General features: G+C 40.1%; 1 protein-coding gene across 3 annotated transcripts; it reads left to right on the top strand.

Annotated features, from left to right (window-relative positions):
• Positions 1 to 4,586: 4,586 nt before the first annotated feature.
• On the top strand, positions 4,587 to 20,899 carry LOC124864400 (ras-related protein Rab-3D-like). 3 transcript variants are annotated; one of them, XM_047359176.1, is made up of 5 exons: positions 4,587 to 4,789; positions 11,644 to 11,880; positions 17,033 to 17,151; positions 17,520 to 17,644; positions 18,629 to 20,899. In XM_047359176.1, exons 1-5 carry the CDS (start codon positions 4,637 to 4,639, stop codon positions 18,811 to 18,813), a joined length of 819 nt encoding a protein of 272 aa, XP_047215132.1. In that variant the 5' UTR covers positions 4,587 to 4,636; the 3' UTR covers positions 18,814 to 20,899. The 3 variants fall into 3 exon arrangements, with proteins under 3 accessions (XP_047215132.1, XP_047215134.1, XP_047215133.1); XM_047359178.1 differs by having other exon boundaries at positions 4,667 to 5,014; XM_047359177.1 differs by lacking the exon at positions 4,587 to 4,789 and adding an exon at positions 5,313 to 5,589.
• The last annotated feature ends 3,180 nt before the right edge of the window (positions 20,900 to 24,079 follow it).

Genomic DNA, 24,079 nt, shown 5'->3' with positions numbered 1-24,079 from the left:
TGTAACATGACAAGAATGTGCAAAAGTTCAAGGCGTAGGAATATGACTGTAAGATGGAGTCTAGAGAATTAATACTTGGATGTAGACTCATTTATGTCATAAGTGGTCAAGAATTTAAAAGGTAATTTTGCAGTACCGGATGCAGAGCATACATGGACGGAAATGTGCAAATGCCATTAAAAACATGCAGTTGTTGCCTGCTTGTCTAATTTTTAGTGAGAAAATTAGATGTATCATTTTTGCTTTAACAATTACTAACATATCTTTTTTTTAATGTTTATATATTGCTTTACGTAACTGCATGCACCTTGTCTGCTGAAGAATCTGTGTAAAGACAGTAATCAGAATATGTTTTGTAGTTGCATTAAGTCTCCAGCAGATGGTGATGTTTATCCACAATTTTCCAGTCCATTTCTGCGGCCTGCATTTCAATTGTACCGCTGTTGCATCTTATGGTAACGCAAGTTTATTTCAGTTGAAATAAACCCTGTAAATATTGCAATAAACAGAAGGTTTAGTGTATTATTTCCCTTTTTACTTGCAGAATCTGTTCAACAGAGAAGCTGTCTTTGTATTTTTGCTCCTTTTTCACAGTGATATGTAAATCCAGACCAAGCAGGCATGTTGGATTCACAACTGGTGGCTTTGAGTAAGAAATTACTCGAGATCCACATTGGGTCATGAGAGAAGCAGCTTTGAAGGCAGAGAGCAGTGCTTTATGGGCTTGCTGCAGGATCAGAGAAACACTGTTCCCATTCCACTTATAACACCATTAATAATGGAGTTCTCTTATGAAAAGCATGGATTGATAGTTAACGGATAAGCTTGCACAAATGTGAATTAATTCTGGCCCTTTCCAACTTGGGGTTTCGATTTTCCTTTCTGGGAAATATAAATTCCCTTAAAATAGATCCTTTATCTTCTTTGTCAAAGCTACATGCCAAACTAACATGTTATACAGGTAAGTTAGGTTCTTGAGGAAGCAGCGCAGCCATGTATCCTGTACCTTCTGGAAAATGTTAGCTGTCCTTACGCTGCCTGTTGCAGCTCTATCAGGAAATAATCCTTGTTTAGCCAGAGAACAAGTTTATCCACCCCACCGTTTGCATCTTCAGGGAAAAACATTTGGTAGAACTTCAAAAATGTGGACATAGGAAGATACTGGATCATAAATACAATGCTGTGTTCACTTCATATAACATCTATTATGTAATACTCTCCATATCTGTAAAAATCAGAACATGAGGAAATGTGGGACTAGAAGGAAGTTTGATGGACTGGCATGAGACAAAATCATTCCTGTCTCATTCCAGAGATACGAGGAAATACAAATAATTTGTCTAAGCAGATAACAGTGAAACCAAGTCTCACATTTACACAGACTCCTGCAAGGTAGTTTCCATTGTTTAGAAATGTTAAACTCAGATCACTCTCAGTGGGGTTATCCCATCTATAATGTGTAAATGTTGGCCTAATACGTCCATCCATCTGGTTCACACTTAAACCTGCTCAGGGTTGCCTAAACCTGCAGTGTAAAGGCAAGAGGAAGGTGACGTCTACACAACCACAGGAAATCAAAACACTTTATAGTCTGTAACAAGGTCCTGGCTTGCTTTTGGCTTAATGTTTAGTCATTCTTATCAGAATAGGTATAGGTCATTTCATTCGGCTCAGGTCAGGGCAATTCTAGAACCTTAATATGTGTTTGATTTATGTGTTCAGGAACACTGGCCAGTTGGAACATTGTGTCCAGTTCTAAACTGTCTGACCTATATTGTCACCCTAAAAGGAAAGAAAAGTTGTTGGAATGTTCAGGAACAACCCAGGAACCAAACAAGGGTGAGCTGATCATTGACTAGAAACTGCTAGAACACCAGTGTCCCTGTCTAAAATAGTGAAGGCACTTGCTCTAAAGTTGACACCACCAAGATAGACCGAAAAGTGCCGGTGTCCACATGGACGACCCCAAAGCCTTCCCAAGAAAAGTTTTATGGGCTAATGAGACTATGTTTAGCTTCAATTACAAGAAGTGTTTTGAGGTGTCAAAATAAGGTCTTCAACACCTAGAACACCGTACCACCAACCAAAAAGTAATGAAGATGGAGGAAAAACATCTTCAACATCATACTGTCATACAAGATGGTGGCATCATCATGCTCAGGGTCTGTTTTGTTGTAGAACTGTACAAGGAGGTGGAATAAAGAAGATTAAGGACCACCTCTAAACTACACTAGGTCCCATCTGTCAAGCATTGTGGTGGAGAGCTAATGATTTGGGCTTGCAGCAGTCTATCATTAACTGCTCTGTATGCCAAAGCATTTTAGTAACTGATAAGAAGTAATCTGTCCAAAAGCTGGAAATTCAACACACTGGTTCATGCAATAAGACTTTTATCCCCTGTCTGCTTCTGATGAATGCCTACATTTACAATTGTGCCATAATTTATCCACTTTCACAATGTTTGGAGAAATATTCAACGCCGTGAATATTAAATAACCACATCCTGCTATAAACCTCTCCACAACTTTATCCCTGACTTGTCTGGTATTTTCATTGGTTTTTATAATGCTGTTTGTTTGCTAATGTTCTCTAACAAACCTTTGAGCCCATCACAGGACAGCTGGAGTTGAGATTAGGACCAGACTACACAGGGTAGACTTTTGAAGGCTACTGGTTGCACTAACCACCATGTACAGGTCCTTCTCAAAATATTAGCATATTGTGATAAAGTTCATTATTTTCCATAATGTCATGATGAACATTTAACATTCATATATTTTAGATTCATTGCACACTAACTGAAATATTTCAGGTCTTTTATTGTCTTAATACGGATGATTTTGGCATACAGCTCATGAAAACCGAAAATACCTGTCTCACAAAATTAGCATATTTCATCCGAAGAATAAAAGAAAAGTGTTTTTAATACAAAAAACGTCAACCTTCAAATAATCATGTACAGTTATGCACTCAATACTTGGTCGGGAATCCTTTGGCAGAAATGACTGCTTCAATGTGGCGTGGCATGGAGGCAATCAGCCTGTGGCACTGCTGAGGTCTTATGGAGGCCCAGGGTGCTTCGATAGCGGCCTTTAGCTCATCCAGAGTGTTGGGTCTTGAGTCTCTCAACGTTCTCTTCACAATATCCCACAGATTCTCTATGGGGTTCAGGTCAGGAGAGTTGGCAGGCCAATTGAGCACAGTGATACCATGGTCAGTAAATCATTTACCAGTGGTTTTGGCACTGTGGGCAGGTGCCAGGTCGTGCTGAAAAATGAAATCTTCATCTCCATAAAGCTTTTCAGCACATGGAAGCATGAAGTGCTCCAAAATCTCCTGATAGCTAGCTGCATTGACCCTGCCCTTGATAAAACACAGTGGACCAACACCAGCAGCTGACACGGCACCCCAGACCATCACTGACTGTGGGTACTTGACACTGGACTTCTGGCATTTGGCATTTCCTTCTCCCCAGTATTCCTCCAGACTCTGGCACCTTGATTTCCGAATGACATGCAGAATTTGCTTTCATCCGAAAAAAGTACTTTGGACCACTGAGCAACAGTCCAGTGCTGCTTCTCTGTAGCCCAGGTCAGGCGCTTCTGCCGCTGTTTCTGGTTCAAAAGTGGCTTGACCTGGGGATTGCGGCACCTGTAGCCCATTTCCTGCACACGCCTGTGCACGGTGGCTCTGGATGTTTCTACTCCAGACTCAGTCCACTGCTTCCGCTGGTCCCCCAAGGTCTGGAATCGGCCCTTCTCCACAATCTTCCTCAGGGTCCGGTCACCTCTTCTCGTTGTGCAGCGTTTTCTGTCACACTTTTTCCCTCCCACAGACTTCCCACTGTGGTGCCTTGATACAGCACTCTGGGAACAGCCTATTCGTTCAGAAATTTCTTTCTGTGTCTTACCCTCTTGGTTGAGGGTGTCAATAGTGGCCTTCTGGACAGCAGTCAGGTCGGCAGTCTTACCTATGATTGGGGTTTTGAGTGATGAACCAGGCTGGGAGTTTTAAAGGCCTCAGGAATCTTTTGCAGGTGTTTAGAGTTAACTCGTTGATTCAGATGATTAGGTTCATAGCTTGTTTAGAGACCCTTTTAATGATATGCTAATTTTGTGAGATAGGAATTTTGGGTTTTCATGAGCTGTATGCCAAAATCATCCGTATTAAGACAATAAAAGACCTGAAATATTTCAGTTAGTATGCAATGAATCTAAAATATATGAATGTTAAATTTTCATCATTACATTATGGAAAATAATTAACTTTATCACAATATGCTAATATTTTGAGAAGGACCTGTACAGGTACCACCATGTTGTATTCCGGGTTATTCTTTAACTTCTAAAGGGAATTACCTGCCTTGGGTTTCATTAGTGGATACGAGAGTAAAGGAGAGAGGAATACACATGTAAAATACATTATTAAGGTTTTCATTCTTAAAAAAAAAAAAAACAAACCCGTATATATGGCCTTCCTCTTCAAAATTAAACCCTACATTGTGTGTCACATTAATTCCCAGCAAAAGACATTGAGCTCCAGGGGTATGAATACTTTTTTAAGGCTGTATACCTTGGACACACCTTTAGAAAGTGGAGAGAATATCAAGGTAGCTTGGTTGCTGTTGAACGCGTGAATGTGTGCTCGCGCGCACACATTCACGCGCCCAGTGGGCAGCCTCCTGTCCTCTCTTCCCTCGCGCCGCCAGCTGCTCGTGGACTCATCCCTCGGAACAGCCTCCTCTCTCAGTCGGTGCTGTGGTCCAGAGACGGCACCAGCAGACAACCCGGTAAGCTCTGGGTCAACAACACAGGGACGATAAAAAGTAGCCTGCTGCGGAAGGGAAGCACGTCGGCTGCTGTTGCCTCTGTTACTGGAGCAGGAAGGATTTTTCAAGAGATTTTACAGTGAATATATTCTAGGGCGCTAACTTACCCCTCACCTTACGGGCCAGACAGAAGAGAACAGAGCCGAAAGGGAACCGAGTTGGGCGGTTCTTTTACTGGGTAAAGAGGTAAGCGTCTTGATGCGTGTGGCGCTTATTTCACACTTCCTTTTATTTCGGACTTCTTACTATGTATCATGACCCTTACCATTAAATTGCAAGAATACACAATATTTAAGTTTCATTGTTGAGTCGTTTATTGTTTATTTGCAAAAGGTGGTGTCGCCTTGAAGTATCTTCCCCTTGTTTCTCTTCCTGTTTGAACCCTCCTCCTAATTAAAGAACAGATGTGGCAGCTGGCTGAAAATCAATAGTGGTCATTTCCTATTGGTTGGGTCTGCAAACAGTGCCAGCTGAGGGGCCTGGCTGCACTATCATCAGCCTCCATACACACTACTGGCCTGTGTATGTTTTTCTGAAAGGCTCTGATGAGCCATTGTGCCATAAAGTTAGCTTCTCTGCAAGGAGATGACTGCTATGGTAGGACAGCCGGTGCTGATGTTGGACTCCTTATCAAAGCCATCGCTGCTGCCACAGAGTGATCTGTTGAGCTAGGTGTCTGGTGGTCCTTCAGCTAAGCTGTTACTTTCATGCAAAGACTGACTGCTTTATCATTTCACCCAGTTATAATGCTATTCTGTGCTGTGAGTAATATGTGCCAATCCTATCAGAACAAATTATCTTTGACTTAAAACTTTTTGAAATGTATGGTGGATTTTAAAGATTATAAATATAATTTTTTTCATCTATTTCTCTCTGTAGCGAAATTCAGGACGTGATGAGGTTTACCCTCTGGCTATTCTAAGCTGAATGAAGCTTTATGTCAGTTTAAAGTTATTCAGTTTATATTATGATCTGTAATGCCCCTCTGGGACCCTCACATAGCCTTGAGATCATGTGACTTAAGATTTCCCAGCCAGGTGCTAAGAGCTTAAAGAAACCTCAGACTTCCATTAGCATTAGATAAAGGCCTATGTTCCAGCAAAAAGAAATTCATTTAAAAATAAGTTAAAATTTTAGCAGTCAAAATAGTTTACATTTTAATCTACCTATTAGTTTGTAAATCTGTTACTTAACTTGTGACATAAACAACTTTGTTGAACAAGCAGAGAACCATAAGCCTGAGGTTTATATGTAATATTTTATGCATTATTAAAAATATCAACTCCGTAAAAGTGATAAATTGCCATAAGGTTAATGTGGGAGAAGGAATTTAAATTTGTATCCAGATTTAACTAATTTAACGACAGCAATGCTAAAGTCAAACCTGCAACATAACAGAAAACAGTTTTGTGGAGACTGTTAAATATTAGCCATTAAAATGATTTACCTGTTAATCAAGCACAGTATAGTTTAATTGTAATGTGGAGTAATAGTTCAGTTCCGACATTGCTACTTTATTTTGGTAACAAATCTTTCCTTTAACATTTTGATTAGAAAGGTGTATTTATTTTTTTTGTTTGGTGCTGTTCGTCTTCACATTGTACTTTTTGCAAGTTAACTATTAATTGCAAACAAAGCCACATGTGTGACAATCATTGTTCCCATTGGACCAAAATGACTAGAGGCGGGACAGAGCACAGAACCGGTGATGGAGGAAAATTGTCATGGAAGTCCCACATGCTGCTTTTCTGTTCTACATATTTGTGCAGTTATTAGAGCAGAACAATCATTGTGGGTGTCAAGGGCAGCTCATTCAACGCAGGTTTCGCAACGTTCTAGTTCTAATTTCGGAACGGCGTTGCGAATGTGTGCTGCAGGCCGAAGGAGACAATGTACTCTGTATCCATGCATTTGTAGCGTTAGCAACACTGAAAGGCTAACGTTTTCCAGTGATGCCCTGCTACAGTGGCTTGTTAAGTCCGAAAAGGCGTATGTTTACTGTAGTTGAGTCGGATTGAGGCCGGTTCATATTCACACCAGACACAAACTGCACCAGAATCCGTTTTGAAGCAGACCAAGACCACTCTAAAAAGTGGGTCTCAGTCCGGTTGTTTGGTCTGGACCAGGATTTGTTTGAGCGTATTTACACCTGCACGAAGGTCCCGATCAAGGGGGGTTAAACGAACTCTGGTCCATTTAAAGCGGACCAAATGTGGCAGGTGTGAAAACACCCTAAGTGAAGCAGTTTGTTCAGTCAACAGTCAGCTGTTCTCATTGGTTGTGTTCGGTGTCCGCAGAAATAAACCCATGTGTGTACATGGGTTGTATTATGAGTGCGTATATTAACACAATGAAAGTTAGGAACTATCACAAAACTTGTGGTTGGTCAAAGTTTCTGTTTAGAAAAGAATTTAAGCTTGTATTTAGCTTTAACAGGTTTAAAAGAACTTTCATTTATTTTAGTAAGTTTTAACAGTTAGATAGAAATAATTATTAAAATTCACCCAAATACATTGTATGCCTATTGTTGCTCTAGTTTTATTGGTTGAATTCTAACAGTGTAATCCCTAGGAGACAATTTTCCAAGTAAAACTGATTGTATTTACAGGAAGCATGGGCCTGGCCTCCATTTAAAAAATGAAGAAAAGTTATGAAAGAGGGTTGTGTTATTTTTACCATCGTCTGCAAGCAACAGCATTTCATCATCAACCAACACACAAGATAGCACAGGTCTATGGGCGTATTAGGCCTGAGGGCCTAGAGAGTGATTGCTTTTAAACTAAACACAAAATGAACCTGGAAAAAACCACTTTTTCAATATTTCCATGCCGTACTACAAGAGGTTTTTAAGCTAAATAATTGTAAAAAACAAGACGGTTTAGTGTATTTATAATCTATCCAGCTGAGTACTTTGATAGAACATAATGTGAGCCTAATTTAAGCCTTAATGTTTGTGTGGGAGGGAAGAACACTGACTGGTCCTCTCATAACCTGCATGGTAATTACAGTGAGACTAATTGTGTTGATGCGGTGAATGTCATGCTTCTTAAACGTTGTATTTATGATCCTCCTTCCATGTTTTTTTCCCCCTGCTGGCCGTCATAATCCCAGCAGATCATATCTCACTCTGAAGACCTCTGTTTGGCCATTTAAAAGTCGAACAAACTGGCTGCTCCGGCTGCTAATGGGTCTGCATGTAGTTGAGCCTGGTCTCCACGGAGACGGGCCTCAGAAGACGGAGGCAGGGCAGCACTGCAGCGATTGATCAGCCTTGTGCTTGAAAGCATAGACACGGCCAGCTCGTTGCTTTCCATTTAATAACCAAAGCCACAGCTGCTCCCCTCCTCCCTCTGTTTGCTCAACTAAACTTAAAAGGCCCTGATGGCAGGTAATCTCATATCTGCCCTCAGGAGAGATAGCAGAGATTAACGCTTAAAGCAGATGGCATGGCTTTCTTTCATTACTAGCCACAGCTTTCAAACTTTTACATTTCAGTTTTACAAACTTTGATCTTTACATCGTGGGTACAGAGAGGGAAATCGTATAATTATTGGATCTACTGTTGATTTTGTATGCTTTTCGCCTCTAAATGAAACACCGGTCTTACTTATTGGCATATTCTTTTGTCTTACTGTATGCAACAATTTCAAGTAAAAAACTGACTCACTTCCGTTAGTCTGCATTGACTAACTGTAAGGTTGTAAGGTTGATGCATGTTGGCTTTAGCGACATCTGTTGGCAGTTGTGGACCAGAATATCCTAAATATCACTGACCATATTTATCCTTTAAAAACTGATGAAACCAAGTTGCATAGTTCTTTTTACTGTACAAATACGGTGACACAGTATTGCTTACTTATGAGAAAAAACGCTTTCGTGTCATGTCTTAGACATGGGTTCTTATGAGATCCTCATGGTATGATAACCTACAAATGGCACAAAACATGTCAAATAAAAATAGGCAAAAAATATTTATTTGTAGGGCTGCAACTAACAGTTTTGGAGTTCTGGATAGAGCATAATTGCAAAGAAGATTTTTATTCTTTAATGCAAAATGTATATATGTTCTTGTACAGTTTTGGCCTAATTTCTGCTCTGAGGGGGTTGTTCTTTCAGCAAACAACATGTTTTAGAGTCTGTATATGCCAGTTAATGATTATTCGATTACTAAATAAATAGTTGACGATTATTTCAATAATCAATTAATCACGATTAATCTTATGAACTGTTTCAGCCTAATTTAATTGTTGTCATTAAAAACTGAAAGTGAACAACTATTTTTACTGCTGCTAAAATGATGTAACATATTTATTATTAAAATGATAATAATGTATCCAAAGCAACTAGTCAGTCAGTCAGTCAGTCATTTTCTACCGCTTATTCCATAGTGGGTCACGGGGGAGCTGGTGCCTATCTCCAGCAGTCTATGGGCGAAAGGCAGGGTACACCCTGGACAGGTCGCCAGTCCATCGCAGGGCAACACAAACAACCACACACACACACTCATTCATACACCTAAGGTCAATTTAGAGTGACCAATTAACCTAACAGGCATGTTTTTGGACTGTGGGAGGAAGCCGGAGTACCCGGTGAGAACCCACGCATGCACAGGGAGAACATGCAACTATTTATTGTTATTTTGATTTTGATGCGAGAATTGGGACGAATTGAGCCTTCTTTTACCCAGCTGGCCAGCAGTGCTCAGACAACAGGTGGGGAAGGGGCCACTCTGCATGTCTCTATGCTGCATACAGCTGAAGGAAACTCCAGCCACTTCTCTGACATCTTATTAAGAGGACTTTATTGCTAGAATGTCTTTAAATAACTGCAGATCATTTCATTACAAAATAAACACAACATATCTCCTGCATCTGAACACTTATTTTAAAGAACACTTCTGGTTATATTTACTCAAAAATGTTTAATGTGATACATCCCATGGAATATATTTAATGTCTAGTCTTGACAACAAATGTTTAAGTGCAGATTTATTTCATCTGATAATCTTGCAAATCCTCAATTTCAGAGTCGGGAAAAGAAATTTCCAGACCTAATTTAATGCCCTATATGCTAGCAGTGGAGATTATGGAAACTTGGATTAAAAGGCGTTGCCTACATCATGACAAAGACATATACAATTCTTTAAAATAAAGGCACCGAAAATAAACTTTGTTCGGTGTTCATGTTCAGGGGTTGGACAATGAAACTGAAACACCTGTCATTTTAGTGTGGGAGGTTTCATGGCTAAATTGGACCAGCCTGGTAGCCAGTCTTCACTGATTGCACATTGCACCAGTAAGAGCAGAGTGTGAAGGTTCAATTAGCAGGGTAAGAGCACAGTTTTGCTCAAAATATTGAAATGCACACAACATTATGGGTGATATACCAGAGTTCAAAAGAGGACAAATTGTTGGTGCACGTCTTGCTGGCGCATCTGTGACCAAGACAGCAAGTCTTTGTGATGTATCAAGAGCCACGGTATCCAGGGTAATGTCAGCATACCACCAAGAAGGATGAACCACATCCAACAGGATTAACTGTGGACGCAAGAGGAAGCTGTCTGAAAGGGATGTTCAGGTGCTAACCCGGATTGTATCCAAAAAACATAAAACCACGGCTGCCCAAATCACGGCAGAATTAAATGTGCACCTCAACTCTCCTGTTTCCACCAGAACTGTCCGTCGGGAGCTCCACAGGGTCAATATACACGGCCGGGCTGCTATAACCAAACCTTTGGTCACTCATGCCAATGCCAAAGGTCGGTTTCAATGGTGCAAGGAGCGCAAATCTTGGGCTGTGGACAATGTGAAACATGTATTGTTCTCTGATGAGTCCACCTTTACTGTTTTCCCCACATCCGGGAGAGTTACGGTGTGGAGAAGCCCCAAAGAAGCGTACCACCCAGACTGTTGCATGCCCAGAGTGAAGCATGGAGGTGGATCAGTGATGGTTTGGGCTGCCATATCATGGCATTCCCTTGGCCCAATACTTGTGCTAGATGGGCGCGTCACTGCCAAGGACTACTGAACCATTTTTGAGGACCATGTGCATCCAATGGTTCAAACATTGTATCCTGAAGGCGGTGCCGTGTATCAGGATGACAATGCACCAATACACACAGCAAGACTGATGAAAGATTGGTTTGATGAACATGAAAGTGAAGTTGAACATCTCCCATGGCCTGCACAGTCACCAGATCTAAATATTATTGAGCCACTTTGGGGTGTTTTGGAGGAGCGAGTCAGGAAACGTTTTCCTCCACCAGTATCACGTAGTGACCTGGCCACTATCCTGCAAGAAGAACGGCTTAAAATCCCTCTGACCACTGTGCAGGACTTGTATATGTCATTCCCAAGATGAATTGACGCTGTATTGGCCGCAAAAGGAGGCCCTACACCATACTAATAAATTATTGTGGTCTAAAACCAGGTGTTTCAGGTTCATTGTCCAACCCTTGTATATATATAACACATATAAGTATTTAACAATTTTAATGAATTGAACACTATGCATTATTTATCAAAATCATTAACAGCAGAAATGTTTTACATGTTGAATTAACAGTTAATATGTTAAGTTAAGCCTAAGGACAAAACTACATGATTTAATTTTGTAGACAGACTAGCATCTGATGAGAGATGCATGCCAATTTCAGTCTTTAGAAACAGAAGTGTTGACTTGGACTCGGAAAAACACATATTTTGTTTTTCAATCTGTACTCTTGTCATTTGTCACACTGTAAGCAATGAATAGCTGCAGTCAAGCTGTTCAAATATGACTTTTTTACGGATTTATTTTTGCTCCCTGCTCTCTAGATGGCATCAAGCGACTCACGGCTTCATCAGCCTCCCTCACAGAAAGATGCGGCTGACCAAAACTTCGACTACATGTTCAAGCTGCTGATCATCGGCAACAGCAGCGTGGGAAAGACCTCCTTCCTCTTCCGCTATGCCGACGACTCCTTCACCTCTGCGTTTGTCAGCACCGTGGGCATCGACTTTAAGGTCAAAACTGTCTTTCGTAACAACAAGCAGATCAAATTGCAGATTTGGGTGAATGGATGAAACTGGGAAAGTGAAATTATATCAGATCACCAAATTGCTATTAGTCGTCCAACTGAAGGCCTAAAGGGGGGGTGTTAGTTTGCCAAGTAACAGACTTAAACTTAAACTTAACAATGCTTTGAAATGTTTGTAATAAGAAATAACTGAAAACCTTTATGCAGCAGTGTTTATCTCTGTGGGTTTGCCAATGGTGCAAGTTTATGTTGTCAGTCGTGCAAGTGCAAAAGCATGACTTCCTCAAGTTTTCACATTCTTACTTGCTACTCTTTCCCGGCATCTGCTGAAAGTTCACAGTTAATGCATGGGTCATGCTGATTAAGGGGGTGGGGTTCACATTTCATGTTTCCACAGTTGTTTTTGACCTGACAAAGTTTTATTTAAACCTAGGTTATAGAGAATTCAACTAGGACTGGTCAAGTTTTGTTTATTTTTATTAAGGTCTTAATAAAACAGTTGTCCTGAAGAGATAGTTCAATACTTTAAAAAAAAGAATGTTCTTTTCAAACACGACTTTACAAGCAGTTAACATCTTAACTTTAGTAGGGTCTTTGATAAGTATGAGTCCAGGTTAATGTGTCCCACAGTCTGATGAAAAATGCAAGCTCGAGCAGGGCCAAGACCAAAAGGGACTTCTACGGTCTTAAAACAACGGCGTTCTCAAAAACGTCATGGCAGTTTATGCAAACACTAGTTTATAAACCTTAAACATTGTCACATTTGCATTGGATTTTTATTCATGCAGAAGCTGGGAAGTATTTACAGGAGAAATGGAGGTAGGAGATGGAATGCCACCAATGATCTTCCTGTGAAACATGTTGGGAAAACTGCAAGTGTTTCCAGTCAGAATAATCTGTCTGAAAGAAACTAAAGACAGTGTAAAAAAAATCAATAAAAACCTGTTCATTTATTAAATCTTTACAATATTTTAGTTTTTTCATTGCCCCATGCAAACACTGACAGTTATATAGATTTTTATAAAAACATTTGCATACACTACTGTGGCATGCTTGAGACTGGAGATGGTAGAAGTACACTTTGGCCTCTGCCCCTCCTGGAGTTAGTCTCTAGCTGTGCCCTCCGGGTCCAAAATGTAGCTTCTGCTGCTAATGTTGTCATGCTGAGCAGATTGCTGAAGTGCTAAGCATTTTAGCACATTTACTCTCTTCATTGATATGACGTCAAACACAATTCACTGTGGTTCCAGTTATTCACGCTGGGACCAAACTTGTGGAGAAAGTTGTTCCCTTCATACTTCATACACTTAGCTATAATTGTTATAAAATGTAATGACATTTCAGCTGCTTTCTGCACAGTTTTCTCTCCTACATTTCCTTGATACCACAGCAGAGTACTCAGATGACACAGGCAGACAGGGAACAGCAGCAGCCAACACAGTCTCTCTTTCACAAGAGTTTTTCTTGGATTATTTCAGCATCCTTATGTCCTGTTCAGATTTGTTTCTTTTTTCTGTGCTAATTTTTCCTCACTTTTCTCTAAGGTAGTAGCCTATGTTAATTTCTGCTTCTCCCACCTGCCTGCTCCGTGCGGGACTCTACGAATCCTATTGGCAAGTCAAACCGATGACTCATTTGAACTAACAATCTGTGAGCCACTGTATGGTACACAAATAGTGAGCGACATTAATCGGCAGCAGAGGAGCTCACACCAAAACACACAGCCAGTCACCTTCCTGACCAAACATTTGGCTTTCATAAATGGTGCGTGATGAAAGTGTTGCAGCGGACAGGGAGGGACAGAAAAATTATCTAATAGAATATCTTGCTAAAGCATTCACAGCAATTGAACTTTGGCCCATTTCGTCACATTGCAACTACATACTTCAATTAATTTATTTGGGTTTTATGTGACCAAAACAAAGTAGTTTTTAATTTTTAAGTGGAATGAAAATGGTTCATGTTTTTCAATGAAAATCTGATAATTGTCATGTATTCAACTTTCAATCAGCTTTTACTGCAATAACAGCTGCAATTCTTTTGGCGAATGTCTTTTCACTGTAGGAAATGTTAGACACTTTTGAGGCTATAATTTTTACTTCATAAGTTTGCTCTTTGTGTTGGTCTATCACATAAAATCCCACTAAAATAGCTTGAAGTGTGTAATGTGACAAAATGTAGAGAAGCTCCAGTTCTATGAATAGTTTTGCAAGGTCCTGTAAGCGTTTTAATGAGTGTTAACTAAGTATCTAATGAGCTGTGTTTAAAAGGGTGATCAAAAAAGTATGGCTGTTCCTGCCTGGTCTTTGTGGAACCATTAACAGTGCAGCCAAATGACAAAGAAACCTGGTATTTCCTAAGCCCAGGAAGCAGAGGAAGTTCCTTATCAGCATCTGACCGGGACACAACGAAGATATATTGCAGCGCCACTGTAGCAGTGTATTTAAAGGGTGTGGAAGCAACAGGAAAGTGTTAGTGTGAGTCCTCATGTGCTGTAAAATGTCCTGACTGTAAAATTCATGTTTGTTCCCATTTAGGAAAGATTTCCCTAGACAAAGCGTGTTGGTAACTCTGCCAGCTGCTAGCTTCTGTTTTGTGCCTCATGGAAACCAGGCTGGTCTGATAACACACCACAAGGCCCAGATGAGGTGCTGTGTGTTTAGATTGTTCACACATACATCCTTTCTTTTTGTCAAGTGAAATATGTTACTGGTCTTACAGTAAACACACACACACACCTTTCATACACTTTAAATAAGTACATCCAGACATATGGTAGGTGTGTGTGTTGTCCCAGCAGATGTGCTTTGCTGTCTCTTGTTGGCAGCTAATTTAAACACAGGTGACGCATGTTTGAAGAACAGGATCCCAGTGACGTCTGAGTACCTGACTGTGCAGGAGCCTGATTTGTCTTCACACACATGCACGTTGGACGGGAGGTTTTGTATGCTGTTCGAGTTTGTTTTGTAGCAACACTAAATACTGTATGTTTGGTTAGTCATCACATTTTGCTGGCTAATATTTGACCGTTTTCTGCATGGCTGGGATAGTGATGGACCTTATGTGACTCTTGTTTTACTAACACAAAACTGAATGCTGCTGGAGAGCAGATCCTGGAGGGAGAAGGGAAGAATGCAAAGGTTTCTCTGCTGAGAAGATCCATGCAGTGTGCTGGTCTGTGTCCGTTGCATTTTGTAGAGAGATGAAGGTGATGTGAGGTTGCCACCTTGTGCAGTCCTGGCTGTAATGGAGCATTCATAACCCTTATCGGCCTCTGGTTACCTAAACAACCTACTCCTCCTTTTTGAAATGAGGGAAACAGAAGACAAAAAGTAGGACACAATGGCCCCTGATGCAAATAAAAGAGCCAGACATATTGGCTTGATGCAGATTTTAAAAAGTTGTTCTCCCAACTTTTTCTCTGGCTTCACAAGGTTGTCAGCTCTTCTCTAGGAGCTCACACATAGTCCTCATTCAATCAGAAGATGTTTCTGATTGAAAGGTGCTCACTGTTCCTGAAAGCCGCCCGAGCCATCGACTATTCTTTCCCTTCTATTGCGGATCAGAAACAAGCGGACCCAAGATTCAGCCAGACAGTACTGAAAATTTAAAAGGTTTATTCAGCCACAGGAAAACGTCACTCAGGTAAACTCCACACAGCTTCTGGGAATCACTGGGGCAGAAAGAGGAATTAGTGACTTGTAGTTTCTCAAGAGATTGCAAGGATCAGAAAAGTCACTAACCTGCTTTTGTCTTGGGTAGAACTTGAAACCCAGAGGGGAAAACCTCAGTGGGTGGCAGGCAGTGATCTCCACAGCGCAGGTAAGAAGTGACTCCAGGCTGAATAATCCAAGGACAGAAACACGGTCAATGATCTGAACAAGAGACGTCAGGCAAGGGCAGGCAGAGGCATAAACCAGATGTGGGGTTGAAAAAATCCAAACAGTCCGACAGGGAGCAGGCAGAGAGGCAAAAATCCAAGAGGCAAGGCAAGGTCAAGAAACAATGATCAGACAGGAAGGAATGCTGGATATCTACTCACACGATGGCTTTGAAAAATCTGGCACCGTCTGCTTGTCAGAGTCAGTATATATCAGGGAAGACACAGGTGCTTGGCATTCCACAGATTGCACTACACTGCAGCAGTCACCAGGTGCATCTAATCTGCTGATTGCAGCCAGGGAGACAGGGTAGAGCAGATGTGCCAGAATCATAACACCTTCTCTGTAAGCCTTGCATCTATTATCTGTTTGTTTTCCCCTCTTGGCTACATGTGTATGCCAACCAGATGTCCTGGGATGATGGCACTTTATAGAAGCTAAACGGCAAAATATACTGATATCCAAAGATGGTAATCGTTGGATATCAGTATATTTTTATTGATCGCAGCAGTTTCAGTGCTCTGGTCAGATGGGAACAAAATGTAACTATTTGGCCTTCATGCAGCTACGCATCTACTGTGTGTGGTGGAAACCATCACTGCAAGCACAACATCCCCATGCTGAAACATGGAAGTGGCAGCATCATGCTGTGGGAATGCTGATCTTTATCACTGACAGGGACGCCAATCAGTCGATGGGAAAATGTATGGAGCTACACCCAGGACAATCTTGGAAGAAACCTGTCGAAGGCTGCAAGAAACCTGAGACTGGTGCGGAGACACCTTACTTGAGGGGCTGAATACAAAGGCACATAAAACGTTTAAATAGTAAAAATTAAAAAAAATCTATAGTTTTTTGTCCACTATACAATTATTCAGGACTTTGTGTTTGTCTATTACATAATCCTACAATTGCCAAGTTATTTTTGAAAGTTTGAAGGATTTTATGAAGAATCTCATCTGCACCTATTTGAAAGCTGGTTGGCTGGGGTGCATGAAGAGTAATTTAAAAGTTACAAATATAGTTATAAACTCCCTCCCAATGAAAAAAGAACTATTTACTGTGGCTGTAAAGACGTTTCTGAAATACAGTCAGTTCATGTTTTAAACAATTAGTATGACTTCATTGAAATGCTTTCATGTTTGCACCACCTGAGCCAGGGCCAATGCAAGACTTACAGCAGATTGTTGGGGGAACAGAAGGCAGCAACTGTAACGTAGCCCACACTGCGCCCTTGTGGTGTATCATTATACATAGTGGGATCACACACGAATGGTATGAATTTTTATATGTATGTCACTGCAGGACACAGCAGGACAGGAGCTCTACCGTACAATCACCACAGCCTACTACAGAGGAGCCATGGGCTTCCTGCTCATGTATGATATCACAAACCAGGACTCCTTTGGTGCAGTGCAGGACTGGTGAGTGGGCAAGTTTAAAAAAGATTTTCTTTGTCTTTTTTTTTTTTTTTTCGCAAAACCGTTCAGCTCATGTAGGACACAATGCTGACAATTAGTTAGTATTTGTTGTAAATGTAAGCTGCTATACCATTACTTTGGATTTATTTGTTCTTCGCATGTATTTCCTTATAAACAATCTCTTTTTGTTAATATTTTCTTCCAAAAATATTTTCCCCGCCACATTTCCTGAAGATTTCTTTAAATCTCCATCAGTTCTGCTGCTTAACATCTGCATGTCTTATTGACAAAAATGTTTCTTAGCACAATTCTTCTATAACTGAACCTGAAAAATTCTGGTGCCCCTTTACTCAAAGGATTTTGTCTTCTAGGGCAACACAAATCAAGACATACTCATGGGACAATGCTCAGGTGATCCTAATTGGTAACAAATGTGACCTCGAGGATGACAGGCTTATAGCTACAGAGGATGGCCAACGGCTGTCTGAAGAGCTCGGTAATAACTGCTAATATTACATTATTATTTGTAGTAAACATTGTTTTACAGTGCCTTACAAACATTTTCAAACACCTTGAACCTTTTCACATTTTGTCATGTTACACCCAAGAACACAGCAGACTGGGTCAAAGCTGTGAAGAAGTTTAAAGCAGGGTTAGGTCATAATCCTTAGGACATCTCAGAGCTCTACACAAATGCAAACCTAGAAAGATATGACCTTCAACCAAAACTGACCGGCCAAGAAAGGAGAGTATTAATCACAGAAGCAACCAAGAGGCTGCTAACTCTGAGGGAGCTACAGAGAGCAACAACTCGGGTGCAGATGGAAGGACTTTTAGCCGTGTACTCGACAAATCTAGCCTGAAAGAAAGAGTTGCAAAATGACAGCAATTACTGAAAGAAAGCTATAAGTTTGCCACGAGCCATGTAGGGGATACGGCACACATGTGGAAGAAGGTGCTCTGGTTAGATGACATATAATAGAATTTTTTGGCCTACATGCAAAGCAGCTATATGTGGTAGAAAACTAACTGCACATCACTGTGGAAGTCGCATAGCATCATTCTTCTTCAGCAGGGAGATGGAAGCTATCAGAGTTGAAGATGATTGTAGCTAAATACGGAGCAATTCTGGAAAAAAGGTAATATTTATGTGTTAGAATGCCCAATCAAGGTCCAGACCTCAATACAATTAAGAATCTATTGGAAACATGTATGTGTACAGGTAGTCACTATCTAATCTAATTGAGTTTGATAGATTTTGCAAAGAAGAATGGAGAACATTTTCAGAATAAGTTTGTAATTATGCACTTCTTTGTATTGGTCTATCACACACAGTCCCTGTAGAATACACCCACATGTGGTTTTTGTAATGTGACAAAATATGAAAAAGTTCGAATGGATACTTTAGCAGAGCACTGTATGTATTTGTTCGGTGTGTATGTATGAGATCAAGTCAACTTCTCCTGTTGATTGCTCTCAGGCTTTCAGTTCTTCGAGGCCAGTGCCAAGGACAACATCAACGTCAAGCAAGTGTTCGAGCTTCTTGTTGACGTCATCTGTGACAAGATGAATGAGACCATGGAGGCAGACACCAGCCTTACAACCAACCACAGGAACAAGAGCCTTAAAGACTCTTCAGAAAGCCATGGTGCCTGTTCTTGCTGAGTGATGTGTCTTTTTATGAAGTCAAACACACACACTCTGCCACTCACACACACACACTAATAACTCATATGAAGAACTTCTTTCACACTGTGCCTGGACCATGGAAAGGGCTGCACCTCTCCTTCTGACTTCTACTTTGTCCACATAGCTGCATGGCCGCCAGAGGATGGCTAACTGAGATTATCTTGATTTGACCTTTCCAACATGGCAGTCATTTCCCGTAAAGATGTTCACCGTGTCTCTTATGTCTGTTTTCTATGTGCTCTTTTCTGGTGTTACAACTAAGAACTATGTACTGAAACCTTCTCAAGACTGTTTCCAAACATAAACCTCCTTGGCCAATCAGCATGTAATATTTAGTTTGTGGATTTGGTTTTCCAAACAAATATCATGGCAAAGTGTAAATGATATCACTGAACACTGTTAGAATGATTAAGTTCCCTCAGTGTAGAATCCTTCAGTAAAATGTACACATTCAACCACATTTGTACAACGATAAGATTTGTTAAATTAAAGAAACAATGTGAAACCTACTCATGTACCAAGGCCACTTGACCTTTTAGATTTTGACATCAGACAATGCAACACTTGCAGTGATTTTAGATCTTAACATACATATAAGTTTATGCACAGCTTCCAAAAATGTACACATGCAGACAAATATGTTGGCACCTATGGTAAAGCTGATTATAAATGAATAAAATAAACCCATCTTATATCACAGAAACATAAATCCAACCTTCAATTTTAGAAAATGTATTAAATGTGTGAAAAAATATTAAATAATTATTTTTGAGAAAAGCAGTGGTTGCATAATTTTTGGTTCCCCTGACAATCTCTTTAAAATAGACAGTAGTAGTAGAGTTTTTTTCAAACTCATACTTAACATTTTTAAGTTGATCAGAGTTTCTAGGAACTTCTAGTTGGTAATTTAGGATTTTCTGTTTCACTTTGGGATAAATTAGACGTGACCCACAGGCCCAATTCTTTTCCGCCTCAGGCCGCTAGGCTGGAACCATATTCATCTTGGCTCCACACACAGTGACTATGATGGAAGAAAAATCTCCAGAGCTCGCTGTGGTGTCTAGGGGTCAACAGGTCTCTACAGCAACAATTAGATGCTATCTAAATACTAGTTGGTTGTTTGGAAGTGATTCTAGAGAAAAGCTTTTTCCATCATATCATCATAAATGTAAACCTATGGAGTTTTCTAAACTCTACTAGAACTTACACTGGAAATGTGCTTCATTCAGTTGGGAAGTTAAGGCTTTTAAGAAATAACACATCCTTGGAGGGTTTGGCCTGTAACAAAGATAGGTGGAAAAGCTCTTCATGCCCACCATAAAGAGTTGGGGAGGATGTGTGATGCCGTGGGCCTGTTTAACATAAAAAAACAAAGAGATCTTTTTATCCCTTTTGAATTTTTTTAAAGTACATAAATGAAAGGTTGGATTTATAAAACAAACAATAAAATCTGAATTTATTTTAAAGATTTTTAAGCATCTTTACCAGCGGTGCCAATAAATGTCCTAAAGGAAATGTTTTTCTATTTTGCAGAGAAAAACATTTGTTTCCTTATTAAGCTTTAAGAGATACAGTACCATTGTATGCTGATTTTAACATAGAATTTAAGACAATGTCAATCAATTAACTCCAGCTGATTGTAAAAACATTAGATTTAATGTACAGATATGCACCTGTCATCTTGCTTATATGTCCTCAATCATCCAACTGTGCCATGCTTTCTTCAAGGTCTATGCTATGACACACATGCTGCTGCCCTGAAAACAGGTGGGGAAAGCAAGTCTGTATTTGTATTAACTGAGTACTTTACAATGAGATAAATTATGTTGTTATTGACATAATTACTGTTCTCTAATAGCAAAACAGTGTGTGTGAGCTCAGATGAGAAGGAACACTGATCTCTGACACTAAGTCAAGGGCTCCAGTCAGCTTGTTCAAGGTGCCACTTTCTTCCCAATTATTGTTAAAAATTCATTTGAAGAAAATGAAATGATGTGTTATATTCATTCCATATGTTTACCATAAATATCCTGCATATTAAACAACTTTTTCCTTCACCCTATTTTTGACGGTTGATGATTATCCCCTCTTGTAAATCTGTTTTTCTTAGAAGAAACTTAACGTTTTCCTTTGATCGGTTCATTTCAGGTCAGTAGTTGCAATGTGCCATACCATCTGACTCGACTGTTATCACCGTCCACGTGCTGACCACTAACTGTCATCATGAACCAGGACTGTACAATGATAACCGATCCTTGGCGCAGGCCCCTCCCTCCAGGCAGTGGCTAATCCACCCCCTGCTGTTACTTGAGCCCTTGGTCACGTGTCCCCTGTCAGCTGCTACTGTATGATGATATACTTTCCATTTACAACTGATAACTAATTCAAAAAAATGTACACTGAGCTTTGATGCACCATACTACAAATATAAAATGAGAAAGAGCACCGACAATACCGTTTTGCAGTACTTTGCAAAAGTATTTATACTCTTGAATGTTTTTTTGTTTTTTTTTCCTGTATGGTGTGACAGACATAAACTGGTGCACAATGTGAAGTTGGAAGATAAGTAAAAGGTGATATGCATTTGTATTCTCTCCTCCTACTTTGGTAATCTTAAAGAGAGTCCAGTCCAATAAAATCCACCCCCATCTAAACTCTGTCACAACATCTAGTAGGTTTTCCTCCATGATTGTCCAGCTCCATCCATCTTCCCATCAACTCTGACCAGCTTCCCTGCCCCAGCTGAAGAAATGGGAATAATTTGTTCAGGGTTATGTGCAGTTTTAGTTTTCAGCCATTCAAACATTTTGATTTAGTTTTGGTCTCATCTGACCAGAGCACCTTCTTCCCTATGTTTCATGTGGGATATTGCTTTAGAACCTAATCCTGCTTTTAACCTCTCGACATCTTTCTCCCTGACCTGTCTGGTGTGTTTCTCGGTCTTTGTGATGCTGTTTGTTCTCTAATAAACGTCTGAGGCCTTCATAGAAAAGCTGTATTAATAGCTGTTTTTATAGTGAGATTAAATAACACCTGCACTGTACTGGCTCCCTGGATGAACTCATAGCAGCATCTCAAGTGTAATTTATGACCACAGATTTTAGAACTCAATCCCTAACATAGGGTCATAGTTTTTATGTTTTATCTGAAAAACCAGAGAAACCACAATAAGACTGATTTCCTCTTCCTGTCAGCACAGAAACAGCTACATTCCTGCATGGCCAGGACCTCTTTGTACTTTTTGCTGTAAAACACCGATTGAGCTTCTCACTGGATGTTGTTTTATAGCTACAACGTCAACTTCTGTTTACATCAGCATCTCACAACAAGGGATGTAAATATGCACCTAATTGCACTAAAACAGATGGGGATGGGCTGCTACGCCTCCACCACCCCCCATCCCCCTGCCCACCACTCGTCAAAGCCACTGATCACAAGTGCAGAGACATGGTTCTCTGCAGCTCAGATAATGCAGCTCATAGCATGAAAATATGCAAGTGCGGAGAGGAGATAATAAACTATGTTCCTCTTCTGGGCTGAGAGCACACTGCAGTTTCCTTTACATGAAGTTGTCAAGGGTCAGTCAGAGTGCAAATATCTATCTATCTATCTATCTATCTATCTATCTATCTATCTATGATTTTTACATTTCCTCTCCCATTTCTATTCAGCCCACTGAGCCAATACTTTGTAAAACCACCTTTCGCTGTAATTACAGCTGCAAGTCTTTTCAGGTATGTTTCTATCAGCTGTGGATTTAGTTCAGGATTTGGATGTTTTTATTTAAGCCAGAGTTGAGCAACGTGTCCCCATTTGTGCACCTTGGAATAATTGTGTGTGGACTTCAAACTCATGGTACAAATTTGTCCCACCAACTCAGGTTAATAAGGATGAAGGATAAATACATTTTTAGGGTGAGGTAACTAATTAACATCTTCTTGTAATAGAACATTTCATCTCCCTTGCTTTTAATTTTTATTTGTATAAACATCGGCCAACTTTTACAAAAAAAAAACAGACTTGGATAAATGAAGCAACAGTTTTAATAAAAAGAGTATTTCTATTGTAGCTCCGGCTGTATGCCCAGAGTTGTTATGCTGCTGAAAGGTGAGCCTGCTCTTCACTCTCAAGTCTATTGCAGCTTCTTCTTTCCATCAAGTCTAATCAACTCCCTTATCCATATGAAAGGAAACCATCCCCATGGCATGATGGTGCCAATCCCATGTTTTGTTTAGGATGATGCAGGGTTAGTTTTCTTCCACACATAGAGCATGAAAGCCCAACAAAATTTCAAAGATGGCCTCATCTGATCAGAGCACCATCTTCCACCGTCTTCGTTGTATCTTGGCTTGTGGCAAACTACAAACGGGAATTTGTTAGGCTTCTTCTTGCCAATCTTTAACTGTGAAGTGCAGGACTAGTTGCAGTATCAGCGAATTTATAGACAAACCTCTGAATCTCTGCTGCTCCTCCAGAGTCAACATAGGCTCTGGCTGCCCCGGATTTCACCCCAATTATAAGGAGGGAATATATACCAAGAAACTGGTTCATGCATTGAAGACATATACAGTAAAGCTGGACAGTTTCAAAAAAGCAAGTTTGATCTGCTAAAATGAATGTTTTACATTTGGCTGTAGCTTGTAAGCTTTGAGAATTACCTTGCAACTGATCACAGAATGTATTATAATCCTATGTTTAATCAAAATGATCAATTGTGATTACAAAAATTCTTAAAAAAGAAGTGTGTCTCACCTATTCTGTCTAGTAGAATGATTTCACATTAGTTTTGTATCATTGGGTCATGTGACCTAAAAGCTATTGAAAAAAATCATGATTTGTGATGAAAGAAATTTATAAAAAAAATAGAAAATGCATTAAAATCAGATTTTTAAAAAAGGGTGTGTCTCATCTATCCAGACTAGTAGAACAATTTCAGATAGATTCTGTGTCAGTAGGTCACATGATCTGGAAGCTATTGAAGAAAAATGCTAATTTTGGACTAAAAACATTCCTTAAAAATTTAAAAAGGCTTAAAATGAAATAAAAATGAGTGTGCCTCATTGATGTAATCTAGTAGCATGATTTACCATTGTTTTTGTCTCAATTGGTCACAAGACAAGGAATTTATTTATTTTTATTTTCCACGATTGTTTGGTTCGGAAACTTATTGACTGTCCCTATAAGTGAACCACCGCGCGTCAGAGAGAGCAGCTAGCCGAAATCTGAGTGCCTGAATCGGATC

The sequence above is a fragment of the Girardinichthys multiradiatus genome, chromosome Y (genome assembly GCF_021462225.1).
Source record: "Girardinichthys multiradiatus isolate DD_20200921_A chromosome Y, DD_fGirMul_XY1, whole genome shotgun sequence".
Lineage (NCBI taxonomy): Eukaryota > Metazoa > Chordata > Actinopteri > Cyprinodontiformes > Goodeidae > Girardinichthys > Girardinichthys multiradiatus.
This window is presented reverse-complemented; position numbering and strand designations above follow the sequence as displayed.